The sequence below is a fragment of the Chlamydotis macqueenii genome, chromosome 2, assembly GCF_036417535.1.
Source record: "Chlamydotis macqueenii isolate bChlMac1 chromosome 2, bChlMac1.mat, whole genome shotgun sequence".
Classification (NCBI taxonomy): Eukaryota; Metazoa; Chordata; class Aves; order Otidiformes; family Otididae; genus Chlamydotis; species Chlamydotis macqueenii.
The window spans coordinates 143,981,661-143,995,819 of NC_141557.1; the positions used below are offsets into that span (position 1 = coordinate 143,981,661).

At 40.5% G+C, this 14,159-nt stretch overlaps 1 protein-coding gene across 5 annotated transcripts in view; it reads left to right on the top strand.

The window, feature by feature from the left end:
* OXR1 (oxidation resistance 1) overlaps positions 1-14,159 on the top strand; it is a 282,379-nt gene that overhangs the window by 32,768 nt on the left and 235,452 nt on the right. For all 5 annotated transcript variants that reach the window (XM_086741158.1, XM_086741159.1, XM_086741157.1 and 2 more), the window contains one exon: positions 8,817-8,895. In XM_086741158.1, the coding sequence (XP_086597284.1) occupies positions 8,879-8,895 (17 nt within the window). In that variant the 5' untranslated portion in view covers positions 8,817-8,878. Of the gene's footprint in view, positions 1-8,816; positions 8,896-14,159 lie in introns of those variants that run through there.

Below are 14,159 nucleotides of genomic sequence, written 5' to 3' on the forward strand. Positions count from 1 at the left end.
CAGTTGTCTAGTTTTTGTGTAGTCCTATATGACATTCTGTTTGTACAACGAAAGGAACAGCAAGCTGAGGGATAGGAGCTAAACCCAGGATGGATCTGAAAAGAGTAAGACCTCACTTGCTACTGGAGGAAGCTGGTCATTAAGCTATGTTTGAAAGCAGCAGCCCGCCCACTGCAAGTGATTTTGGTTTCTTCAGCTTTGAGGAACGTTAAGTTCATGATCTTTTCTGTCTGCTTGAGTTATTCTTGATTTTCCCGGACAGGAGAGAGGTGGATAAATAGCACCAGCTTCATATCTCATAGCAGCTGTAAATGAACCATTGCATCTACCACTTATGTCTCAGCAGATTTAGTTTTATCATTAATGTTCATTGACTTCAGGTGACCTTTTGGAAAGAGGTTTTTTTTAGCCTATTTTCAGTTGTTTTTAATTCTGGGTATTTTTTTCCCAATGTTCATCAGGCTTTATAAGTCTTTGTAAATAAAGAAAAATAATGAAATCCTCATCCGTCCTAGTTACTCCCTGTGAGTCTTCTCTTTATTCATGTTGTTTTCTGCTCACAAGCACATCCACTACTTAATTAATAATAAATAACTGATAGTCCAGCAATTGTGCCTGGAGAAGGAGAAGCAGTCATTTTTTTTTTTTTCCCCACCTCTCGTGTCAGATTTCCGAGGAACTTAGATTTTTAAGGTGATCTAAAGGATGTCGAGGAATGTCCCGTTGTCCTGAAACCACAGGGGAGGGAGCTGGGTGTGCTATCATGAAGGTGAAGGAGGAAAAAATACCCAGGACAAATTGTTGTTTGTTTTTGTCTATCTTACTTAAAAAGCAATACTTTTCTCTCTTCACAGACAGCATGCTAAGAATTTTTTTCTCTCCTACTACAGTAGGAGAATCACCTACAGGCAAAGGTGGATGATCTAACCAGGGAGTGAGTGACAGAGCACACCTACATCGCTGCGTTGTGTATACAATGCGAATTTTGTGGCAGAAGGTGCGTTTAGCCATGACACAAGAAAGATGCATATATGGTATTGTACAGTGTAGGAAAGGAACAGAAACAAAAGAAAGCCAGTGGAAAGGCAGGGTATCGTGAGGCTTTGGTGGTCATATTATTTTAAAGAATGACAGGTGGGGGTTTAAAGACAAAGTGTGGAAGAAAAATTATAACATGAGGTCACCTAAGCTGTCACTGGGCTGAGGAGGCAAACTGGTAATTTTTTTTTTTGTTGTTGTCTTAAAATTAGAAATATTTAACTTCATTTTGGAAGAAGAAAGCATCTATCATGGAAACTGATTCAAATTAAAAGCATAATTAATTTATAAAGAAAAAACTGGAAGTGTAAGAAGATTAAATTAACAGGATTACAAATGTAATCATAACAGACAATAGCATTAGATGTTTGGTAACTGTTGTGGTTGCTGTAAAAGACTGTTGACAGATTAAATAATCACCATAGTCAAATATATGAAGTTAATTTCTATATTTCTACAATACTTTCCCTTCAGATATATATATAAAAACATATTAATGAAAAAAATATAGAATTAATACTTCACAATGGCGATAATGCTGGCTGCCTTCATGATTTACAGTAGGGAAAATGAATTATTTGTTAAACTTTTGATACTGAACTGACCTTTGATCAACAACAGATGGCAGTTGGGTTTATTTCACAGCATAAGAATTGCTGTTAAAGATTTCATTTATGTTTCATTAAATCAGTCTTTACATTAGTAACTACATCTCATTTTTGCCTATTTGAATAGGACTTAATTTTATTGGTGCATTTATTTTTATTTATCACTTAGTTGCTTAAGAAGCCACTAACGAGTTCGCTCCAAGAGCTGCCAAACTAAACTGTTAATTATTTATTCGAATTTTAAGGTATACTTCCTTCAAGTGTTAAGGTAATTAAACAAAACAGCAAAAAATCAAGCTAGACTATATAGAGAATAAATGTGTTATGTGTTTCGTAAAGCTCTGAAGAAATTATTTCTTTTCATTTTGACGTGGTTGGCTGTGCAATATACGAAAAAGGCTGGGATAAGTGCTCTGAGGCAGAGTTTCACAGAGCTTAGGGTCGGAAGTGATCAGTCTCACTGTTTGTATCCACGGGCCGTTACATTTCTTCTGGTTAACCCTGTATGATCCTAGTGTCTTTGACTACGCATAGCTTGTGTTTTTTGAAGCGTAGCTTTTGGGAAGATGTTGCGATCCTGCCTAAGTATCCTGTGTACTGGAGAGGGCTACTTGCTGTAAAACTGTTTCTCACGTTGCTTTGTGCCTTAGTTTTTTTACACTACTGGGTAAAGTACTTGAAAATTCAGGTAACATTTTCTTGCTTTATATGTTTTGGGTGTATCTGCATATCATCCAGCTGCTTTTGCTCTGAGCAGTTCAGACTGTTAGATTAAAATAGTGTCTATAGTTCTTCAAGTATGGAAGAGGGCAGACATGTACAGGAGAAAGCTAACATTTTCAAGACAGAGGGCAGTGGAAAAGCACTGAGCTACCAAAAATGTTCTGTTGAGCATCTGTAGGTGATCTTGCCCTTTCCTTCTAAGAGTAGTGGTGAGTTTATCAGAATGTGGGGTTTTGGTTTTTTTTTTGGTGTTTTTGGTTTTTTGGTTTTTTTTTTTTTGGCTAAGCACCAGCAAATCGGTAACTTTTAATAACGTATGGTATTTAGGTTTGATGCTAGATCGTTGAGACACATTGAATACCAAAGTTACATGTTTTTAATCTCTTATGGCATTGGGTGGAATTACTCAAAATGCTTCAAATGTGTGAAAGTACAGTTTAGCAAAATAAATGTAATGTGGTTTAGTGGGTGATTTTGCTGATTACAGGCAAGTATTTGGGTAGTATTGCGATCTTTTGTATGAGCCCGTCGGCACAGACACCCTGCCTTTGGAGCGTGAGAATAAAGAACTTATAGCAGTGTAAGTTCTGTAATATTGTATGACCACTTTGGGACATACTTTGGAAGTTTGTTTAAGAGCCTTCAATTCTTTTACATTATTAGTAACTTTTTTTTTTTAAAAAAAGTGATTATGATTAGTGAAATACAGCAGTAATTGGTTTTAGTAAACAGAGAAATTTTGTTTCCACTGAGTGATTGCTTTGCAGCAAGGATAGAATTAGGAGTATTTCTAGTTAACTTCATGCTTTGCTTGTCTGTTGATTTGTTTCTCAGCAGTCTTTTTGTAGAGATAGCCTGAATTAACTGACTGCCAAGTCTACTCAGAATTTTCCGTTCCATTTTTATTGCAACCATAGTACTTATATCAAAAGCCATCACATATTGTCTTTAATGTGGCAGTATATCAAAGCTTCCCTGAAGTGCAAAAATTGTTTCATCCTCATTAGCTCCCACTGTCACTTCATCATACTGTAACTTAAGTAAGCATGACCTGTTCTGTGTAAATCCATGTCCATTTTTTCTTGCCTAAGCACTGAACTAGAATTCCCTCTCTTATTTCTGGTTTTTTTTTTTATATTCTCCACTTGTTTGCTTCTGAAAAAAAAAATCTGATAGAATAATGATGCTCCTAATAAACTTATTTTGTATTCCAGGTGCCCCCAAAGCTGTGGGGACTGGAGTCACCCCCTTTCCATTCTTAAGGGTATTTCTTTTGAACTGGTAAAATTCTGCATAACTCTAAAATCTTTTTTTTTTTTTTTGTTTATGTATGGTTCTTTTTATTTCAAATGTAAGAATTCTCCAAATTTTCCTTGGATTTGGTTGCTATTCTGTGACTCAGTCTTTCCCATTGCCGATGGAAAATATTTTGTTCTGCTCTTACTTTTCAAGGCTTACTGTGCATAGTAGTATTTAATTTCTCAGGTCTTGCCTCATGTGCTTATTGTTCCTCTCAGTTTTCAATATCTTTCAACTCAACTAAGTCAGGTTTATATTTTTACGTATTGTGTTTCTGTTTACTGCTTTTAGTCCTGTATATAAATATACTGACTCTGCCTCTTCTGAGAATAATTTAATATAATTTTTTTTCTAACCTTTTTTTTTCAGAACAGAAATTTTAGTATTCTCTTCATATTATTTCCTTAAAATTAAAATCATCAGTAGTCATTCTGCCGTCATACTTGTACCTGCATCGTATTTTAGTTATCCCAACTTCAACTGTAGTTTCATGTCCTCTTCCACATTTTTCCTTCTTTATACATAGACTCTTAGGATCACAAGATAAGTCAACTTGGAGGGGACCTCAGAAGGGCTCTAGTCCATCCTCCTGCCCAAAGCACAGTCAGCTGTCAGATCAGTCCAGGTTGCTCAGGGCTTTATTCAGACAGGTTTTGAGAAACTCAAAGGAGGGAGGCTGCACAGCCTCTCTGGGCAGTATGATCCACTGCTCAACTGTGAATGTGGTAAAAAGCCTCTCTCTTACATCCAGTCAAAGCCTCTTGTTTCAGTTCACACCTGCTGTCTCTCATCCTCCCACTATGCATCACTGTGAAGAGGCTGGCTCCATCTTCTTGATAACCTCCCTCTTGGTACTGGAAGGAGCCGTTATGTCCCCTGAAGCCAACTCTTCTTCCCCAGCCTCTTCTCACAGGTCAAGTGCTCTAGCCTGACCAACTTGGGGGCCCTATGCTGAATTTGCTCCAGTTTATCAGCATCCTCCTTGCGTTGAGGGGAGATTGCAGAACTGGATGCAGCATTTCAGGAATTGTCTGATGATTTTTGAATAAAAGGGGATGATCCCATCTCTTTATCTGTTGGCCGTGCTCCTGCTAATAAAGTTCGGGATGCTGTTTGCCATCTCTGTGCCAGGGTATGCTGCTGCCTGGTGCTCAGCTTGCTGCCCCCAGGACCCTTCCAGCCAGGCAGTGCCCAGCCTATGTCATTGCAAGAGTTTCTTCCTTCCCAAGTACAGGACTTTGTATTTTTGTCCTTGCTCAGTTTCATAAGGTCCCTGTCAGCTCACCCCTCCAGCCTGTCAAGTCTCCCTGGCTGATGTCCTACCCTTAAGCATATCAACTGGTCTCCCCTAATTTGGTGCCATCTGCAAACTTGATGACAGTGCAGTCCATTGCCTCCTCCAGGTCATTGATAAAGAGCTTTTGTAATTCTGTATGAACATTTAACGCCATATTTATTACTATAATACAATGTTTCTTGACAGAAAATATTTTTGTTCTTGATAATTGTACTCAGATTTGCATGGGTTTGAGCAGTCAGTGTGAATCTCAGTAAATTATGCTTAAATATATCTGATGTAAATGAAAAGGTTTATTAAGGTTTTGTGGCAGTTTTATGGTATAAAATGACATCTTTAAGACATCATTTTAGAAATCATTGTTGCTACTAAGAAATTTCTCATTTTGGAAGTTGTAGCCCTCAGAATTTATCTCCAAGCAAATAAATGATACTTCTCATCTGCTCCAATGCAAAATGAGTCTGCTTACTTTAAACAGCGTTTCTTAGCAGTTTGATGTGGCTGTCTAGAAGAGAGTGAGGATGGTTCTTGAAGGCTGTTCTGCCACTCTGCCCTGGGGACAGTACCTTCCACCAGAGAGGGCTAAGGTTCAGCTGAAAGGCAATAGCTGACATGCAGTTCCCCTTGCTAAGCCAGTGAAATGCTACGGGAAACATTTCTATGCAAAAACTTTCTGTACAAGGGGAAAAAACATCCAAAGTCCAAACTAGTGTTTTGTTTAATATATTTGATGATTGTATCAGTCCCTTTTTTTTTTCCTGAAAAAAGAGGTAGTTGTGCCTTAGGGCACAAAGTGATGCTGCCAGTAAAGTTTCTGCTGACATAGGTGGCAGCACCTTGCTTTTCTGCCTTTGTACCAGTCACCTTCCAGGGAGGATGCTTCAGCTACTCAGCAATTTTATACCTGTTGATTTTCCTTGAATAGCTTGTCCTGTTTTCTGAGAAACTGCAGTACCTTATGCCATCACTAACAGTATTATTTATATCCAAGATGATCATCAAATGATTGAATAAACCCATTGATGCCCCATCCCTGGAAACATTCAAGGCCAGGTTGGACGAGGCTCTGAGCAACCTGATATAGTTGGAAATGTCTCTGCTTCTTGGGGAGGAGTTGGACTAGATGACCTTTGAAGGTCCCTTCCAACCCTAACTATTCTATGATTCTGTGAAACTGGGATTAAAATTTTCAGTGTCAAAGTTCCACCGATGCTGCTGGGATCATAAGAGACAGTCTCAGGTTCAAATATGGGACCTGGACTTCCAGGTCACAACCTAAATACTTCTGAAAATTAAATTAAATTAAGGAGCTTGAACCTTGCTACTTCTAAGAGAAAAGGAACCCCTGACACAGATGTTTGTAGTGCGTTTACAGATTTAGGCTCCACATTGTATAATCAGCTATCTAACTGGCTTGAGCTACTTAATGTGTGCACTGGGGCAGAGGCTGAGTTGCACTCCTTAATCTCATCCATGTTCCATCTCTGAGCTGCGTATCTGACAGTGTAAGCATAGCTTAGACTCCCAGTTAGCCTGGCAGTCATAAATAGAAAACTGGAATGTGATTTCCCAAGACATGTAGGGAATGCACATGCCCCAAATCCATTGATTTTTTTTAATTGGAGTGGACACTTGCCTTACTTAGAGGCTTTAGAAATTCCCAATCAAGACAGCTAATGAAGCATGCGTTCGTTACGCTCTCAATATAAAGAGATTGATGTTAGTAAGTGGCAGAGGGAATAACTGCACAGGAAGGAAAATGTACTTCAGGCTTATGATATCTGTGCTTCTTGCCCAGCTGCAAGGCTGTGATTCTGGAACAAGAGGGCATGGAAAGGAAGAGGGAGGTTCCCTTTGACTCTTCTTTGCAGTTGTACAAGTGAAGGAGCCACACCAACTAAAAACAACAACAAAAAAAAGCCCTACACAAAACAAAAAAGGAAATGTTTTAAGAGCAACTGGTAAAATGAGACAAAAATGTCACTGCCCAAAGCCATAATGAAATATGGTGCTATGAAAATACCACTTCCTCACCTGGAGATAACAAGACATTTTACCTGGTGTCATTTTATCTGGTGTGACATGGAGATGCGAAGTCCCCTTAAGCATCTTACAAATTTAGGAGGGAGTTTGCAGACAAAAATCCTCCTGTCAGTCAAGATCATGTAAGCTTCTTCCTAATGAACAAAACATTTGTATTTAGAATGCACATTTACATTTAAACAAATCAACTAAACTTTTTTTTTAGTCCTGTGTAAAGGAGTGACCTGAATGCTGACTGGGCTCAAAGAAAGGAAGGACGCAGACGGTGGAAGCAGGAGCAGGCTACTTGTAGGCAAACGTGGGACGTGCAGGAACATGTAGGAATACTGTCAGGAAACACAAAGCTCACCTGGAATCGAAACTAGCCAAGGAAGTGGAAGGCACAAGAAAGGTTTCTCTAAATACATTGGCAGCAAAAGGGAAAGCCAGGGGAGCATGAGCCCATTGCTCAGTGTGGCCATGTGGAAAAAAGGGTGAAGTACTTGGTGCCTTTCTTGCCTTGGATTTTGCTGGGGAGACTTGTACTTGTCCTCAGGACTCCCAGGTGCCTGAGCCTCCTAGCAGAGTGAAGCAGTACCTGCAGTAGAAGACGACAGTATTAGGGATCACTTAGCCCATTTGGATGTACAGAAGTCCATGGGATGCGCTCAAGTATGTTGAAGGAGCTGGCTGATGTCATTGCGAGACTGCTCTCTTGTCTTTGAAAAGTCATGGCAGCTGGGGGAAGTTTTTGATGGCTGGAAAGCAGCAGGCGTCACACCCAGCTAGTAACAAGTGAGGTCCTTCTGGGTTCAGTACTGGGACCAACACTTTGGTATCTTCATCAATGACATCAGTGATGGACGGGAGTGCAGTCTCAGCAAGTTGGTGGATGACATGAAATTGCAGGCAGCAGTCAATGTACTGGAGGGCAGTCCTGCTATTTGGGGGGACCTGGATAGGTTGAAGAAATGGGCTAACAAGAATGTCACGAAGTTCAGCAAAAGCAAATGCAAGGTCCTGCCCATGGGATGGAATAACCCTGTGTAAAAGGATGGGCTGAGGACCAACTGCATGGGAAGCAGTGCTGCAGACAGGGATCTGAGAGGCCTACCTAACAGCCATTTGAGCATGAGCCAGTAGTGTGTGCTTACAGCAAAGAAAGTCACTCGCATCCCTTGGCTGCGTGGGCAAGAGTGTAGCCACTAGGTCAGGGAAAGATCCTTCCCCTCTATTTGGCATTTGAGAGACTGACTATGGAGTACCATGTCCCGTTTTGGGCTCCCAGATAGAAATTCCTGAGGTCCATACTTAGTAGGCCCACTCCAGGAAATTTCTCATTTATATTAATGGTTTCTTTCTGGAAAAAAAATAACTAATTTACTAAGGTAGTCATTCAAGAAATTGAGCACCAAAATGCAATTAAGGTGTAAATTTATATAGCTGTGTTCAAGCTGTCTATTCAGGAAGATCTTGTTTGGTTGCTTTGAGGCACCTGAATTTCACTTGGGCACATGAATTCCACTTTCAGAGGCAAGGACTTTTAGATGTTGCAGTGTAACATAGCATTATAACTCTTTGTTGAGTAACTGCTTTAACAACCTCAGATTTAAGACGTACCAGTAGGAATTGATCTTAGATTTTTTTAACTTTTATATTCTGTTTTTAACCTTTACATTGTTTTGCTAACCTTTATATTTCTATAAAATAGCGAGGTATTCTCTGAAGTTGCACTGGAAGATATTTACTAATGTACTTATTTTTCAGGATATTAAAATCAAGGTCTTGAGTTGCTTGATCTAAAAATCTCTCTCTTTCTTCTCATCCAGGTCAACAGAAACAGCCTGTGCAGAGCAGTGCATTCATAAATGTGAAACAAGCCTGCACCATCATGTTTGGCACTAAGAGGTAAATTTTCACTTTCATTGTTATGCTTTTCATCTCCAAAAATAGTATGGCTCTTGCGACTCTAGTCTGAAAGTTTTACATTTTTTACATGTATTGTTATACAAAATACATCAGCTAGATATATTGCTCTTTCTATTATAGTGCTTGTTTTTTCTTTGCTGTACAGCTCTGGTCAACTGTAATGTGGCATATAGGCCATGTAGCACAAAGACAGATAGCATCCTCAAGGCATTATGGGTCACAGCAAGGGTGCCAAAGACAGCACTGTACTAGTGCTGGAGGGCATCTCTCTTGCTTTCTGAGTACAGAAAATAACACCAGGACAACAAAGCTCCAGTGTAAGATAGGTTCTCTTCTGCCATTTTATGGGGTCCATACTGACCATAAGATAACCTCCATCTCTTATTGTGATTCAATGTCATACCCCAAATCTCTCAAAAAATCAACATTTTTGAATCCATGCTCTCTACTTCCTGCACTCTTTAAGTGTTCCTTTTAAGCATCAGCTGGTGCAGTTCTGCTCTGTATCTGTCAGCAGACAGCATGGCCTTGCTTCCCCAAAGTTCCTGCAGCCACACAAGCCATTGCAGCACCTGAGGCACCTTGCCCGGTACCCACTTCTGCACCTGTGGGTCTTCCACAGAAAAGTGTAATTTCTCCATGGAACAAAGATACTATAGACCATTCCTCCCCTGTGTGTGAGCTCCCTGATTTTTTTTTGCTTGTTGTTAGGCTTTTAGGTTTTTAGTACAAGCTACTCAAGGACTTCAACATTTGTGCCCCAGTTGCATGGCAGCCTAGTGAAATGTTTGCCTTGTGCAGTGGCAGAGCGCCTTTAATCTGGTACCTGGAGAAGTAGCTCACCTCTTCTGAATTGTTGGGAAGAGAGGAGGCTAGCTTGCCTCTAAGAAGTAGCATCTTGCATGCCTGCAGGAATCGGGAGTGGCAAATAAGAAAAAGCAGCTTGGTTTTTTGAGGCATCAGCTCCTGCACCGTTTGTGCAAGGCGTCCGTGTGAGCTACAGCCTTGTCTGAGTCAAGGTGCTACCCAGGGGCTGCCTGGTCGCTTCTGCTCCTTCAAGAATGGGCACTGCTGCCTCACATGGCAACAAATTCAACAGGATGTTTTGTGTGTGTCCGAAGTGGTATTGCCATCCAGCTCCAGACTCTGTTACCTTGTAGATGAGATGCAAATACATTTTTAGGGTAACTTTTCAGGAAAAGGAAACTGGTTTTATTTTTAAGTAAGTACAGAATCTGTCATTTTGTCAGTATGACGAGTTTAAGGTAACTGTTGCTGAGGGTATAGTAATGGAATTGCAAACTTCCCATATGAGGTTTTCTGCTTTTAATTGATTGCCTGTGCAGAATATTAACACTCAACCAGGGACATTTTACTAAGTGAAATAAATTATTATATTAGAACATTGTTCTGATTTTGTTTGGTGAGGGGGGGGCCTAAGGTGGCAGCTTCTGTAGGAAACTGCTAGAAGTCGCTCCCCTTTGTTCAGTGGACTCGTTCGGGCCTAGAGCAGACCCGCTGCTGGCCAAGGCCGAGCTGATTGGTGGCAGAATATCCCGTGATAACGCCTCTGCGATAATGTATTTCAGAAGAGCAAAACAGAAAAAAAAAAAGCTAGGAGATGATGTGAAGCAGCTGAGCCGGGGCAGAGAGAGGGAGGTGTGAGCCTTGTGGGCCTTGCAGGCCTCACCCTCTGGCCTCCTGCTGGGCAGCTGACTGGGCCCAACTCGGCCCGGCCTGGCCGCAAGAAGTGGAGAGGAGATGAGAAGTGAATAAGATGTAAAAAGGATCCTGAGAGGCGTCTGCCAGCCTGTTGTGAGGAACGGCTGCAGACGCCAAGGTCAGTTCAGAAGGAGGGGGGAGGAGTAATGCAGCTCCTGGCCAAGATTCCCCTGCAGCCCGTGGTGAAGACCATGGTGGAGCGGGTTGTCCCCCTGCAGCCCATGGAGGTCCATGGAGGGGCAGAGATCCACCTGCAGCCTGTGGAGGACCCCATGCCGGGGCAGGTGTATGCCTGAAGGAGGCTGTGGCCTGTGGAGGATTCCCCTATTCTCTCGGAGGGTGGGGACAGCGAGAGAGAGACTGCGTAGTCTGGTCCCGATGGACTGCGTAGTTGATTGAACTACGACAATCATATTCAAGTGGGTTAGTTATTTTTGCCACTATTTAATATTACCCCAGATGAACTCTTTCTGGGCTGATCCAAATATTTTTTTACTGTCGGGATAGTCTTTTTGTCTTGTCTTTGCATTATAAAGCAATGGCAAAATGAAGAATTATGTTTGATTGGTAGCCTTGAAATTTCATTCTTTATCTTTTTTTCCTCCCAGACTGATTGCAAATGAAAATTCCTCATAAAGAATATTATAGACAATATGAAAGTCTCTTTCATGTCTGCAAACAAGAGGTTTTATGAAAAAAGCCACATCTAGGGAAGAGAAGTTCTTCGCCTTTCCACTGTTCTGTGCTCTGCTATTTCTCACTTTACTGAGACTGTTTTGAACCACTTAAGTAAAGGATTTCCTGCTTCCTGGAGGGAAAGAGGCAGAGTGGAATTCCATAATAGTGGCCTCCTATGTGTAAACTGGGGAATTACATGAAGTATTCTTGAGACTGGCACCATGTTTTAGTTAGGCAGTGATTGAGTACTTGTCAGGTATTTTGTTCTCCCAATTGCAGTGCATTTTGAATTTAGTTTTCATAGAGGACTGTTAATTGTGAACAAGAAAATCCTGAGTTTTTATTGATCATTTTTAAAGGTTATAAACTCCTACAAATAGACTGCCTAAAACTATTGCGAGTTTTTAAAAATCTTAGTTTGATATGTTAATTCTCTTCCTAAAAAGAAATACTGTATTTACTTCTAAACATCATGAGGAATAAAGCTATTCCAACCCAAACCATTCTATGATTCTATTTTTTCTGTAGGAAAGGATGATTTAAGGTTTATTTTCTTGTAAAATAAATTTTTAATTAGTTGTAATAATGCATTGCTAATAATAATCTCCACAGAACATTTTAAAAAATTACAGAACTCTGACTCAAAGATTGAATTATTTTTTGTCACTATGTCTTTAGAAGTTATCAGGTATATAGTATCTCAGCTCTTTTTTTATATATACACCTTTCTCTTAATTTTGCATACAATTTTTTTTTTTTTTTTTTTTACTGGATGATCCATGTTGAATGAACTGAATAATGAAGTCCATAAAAGTGACTGTCCTGTCAGAACAGCTTTGACAAAATTCATGTGTGAGGAATATATTTCTCAGCTGCTTTATAAGTTGTGTTGTTAATGTGAACTGACATTGCTAAAAAGAGGTGAATTCCTCTTGATTTCAGTTTGAGAGCTGATCTCATGCTTTGAAATACCAAACTATTGTGGTTTCTCTGCATCGTCTTGTATCCTGCTCTCATCTTTTTCTCTATTGTGTTAATTTTTCTCCAATTAATTAAATTTACAGTAGACACCAGCATTGGAATAGCAGAGGTCAGTATGTATACCAATGAGTTTCTGATGTGTTGTATTATTCATGTTGTGTACCATCCTTAGAAACATTCAAGGCCAGGTTGGCGGGGCTCTGAGCAACCTGATCTGGTTGAAGATGTCCCTGCTCCTTGCATGGGGGCTGCACTAGATGACCTTTAAAGGTCCCTTCCAACCCAAACCATTCTGTGATTCTGTTTCAGTCTTACAAGAGCAATTGCTGATACTGCTGTCCTCCTGTGGAGGGGAAAAGCATGTAAATGGCTTTAGAGAAGGGATTTTTATTTTGTGAGAACCAGCTTTATGTGTGGTAGTTGCTTTGCAAAGATAGACCCCAAATTAGTACGTCCTCAGGACATGCAGTATACTCTGTCTGACTACCTACCACTGGCAGCACAATGTTCAGGGGTACTCTAACCTGTTTTCAGTTTGCAAACCTTATGTTGTATAACTCACGTCCACGCAGCTGGAGAGTATTTCTCCCGGATGGCATGCTCAGTTCTCTTTTCCTTCTCTAGCCTAGATTAGAGTGCTTCAAAAGATGGCCTAAGTGACAAGTCTAAACCCTCAGTTTCCAGACTTTTGGTCCCTAAATGAATTTGGTGGACTGAAGGAAGCAATTGTGAAAAGCAGGAGGTGAGAAGTATGAGGACATTTGCTTAAGTGTATATGCAATATGGTTCCATTTCTGGACCTGCATCCATTTGTCCTTTTTTTGAGGAGCCTTCCACGTGACGTGTTTGAATTGGGCTTGCGGAGGATACCACCTTGGTCCTGTGAAGTGCACAGACTGCCACTAGTATCTCTGTCTTATTAGGAGTTAAGTGCCACATCCCAGTGTGTGATGTCTCCTTCCTCAAGTATGTGATGTCTCCTTCCTTTTCCATTGGTTTGAACCTCAAGAAGGTCCATAGAGCTAAGAGAGCAGCTAGAGCTTGTGGGATCTGTTGTCAGTGCTTAGGCTGTTGAGGGCTAGTGTTACCAGATTTAATTCAAACTATTTTGGACAACAGAAAAAAAAAGGCAAACAAAAAAAGGAAAGGACTCTGATCTCCAGGCACCTTGATTGCCCTGATGTGAACTCAGTATTTATTTTTATTGTGGTCTTCTTTGTGAAGAGTGTTCTGTTTACAGGGTGTGACTCCAACCTGAGGCACTGGTGGCTAATGCAGCTGGTAGCTTCTGTTATGTGCTGATGCCTGGCCTGGTGCTTTGTGATGGACGGCCAGGTTGCGTGAATGACAGTGCCGACAGCCTTGACCAGTGGTCCCAGAGTTTCGTAACACAGCGGTTGTTTCTGCAGGCAAATAATTTTCTTTCCAAATTCTATTCCAGTCAGTTATCCTGGAAAGCTACAGTAAATTTTCTTAGGCCAGGTCTGTCAGCAGCAATTGGAGTCCTGTGATAAATAGAAAAACCAACCTTTCTTCCAGTGTCTACTTACATTGGCATGTTTATAATCTTAGACGATAGCTGAGCTGGGCAAGTAATATGACTGGTATGGGAGGAGAGTGAAAAGATTTGGAAAGTCACATCAGCTTATTAGTTACTGACAGTTACTGACTTCCTATTCTTATATCTGGGTTTGATTAGAAAGTTAAGGAAATAGTGTTCATTTCTGAGCAGACGAATGTTTTCAAGATAATACAAACCTAGTTTCTTCTTTCCCCTTTGCAGAAAGGCTATATTTACACAGTTTCTAAATTTCCTGGGGCTTGTTGGCATTAGTCCTGGACTGTTCCTGTGTTTGTTCTGA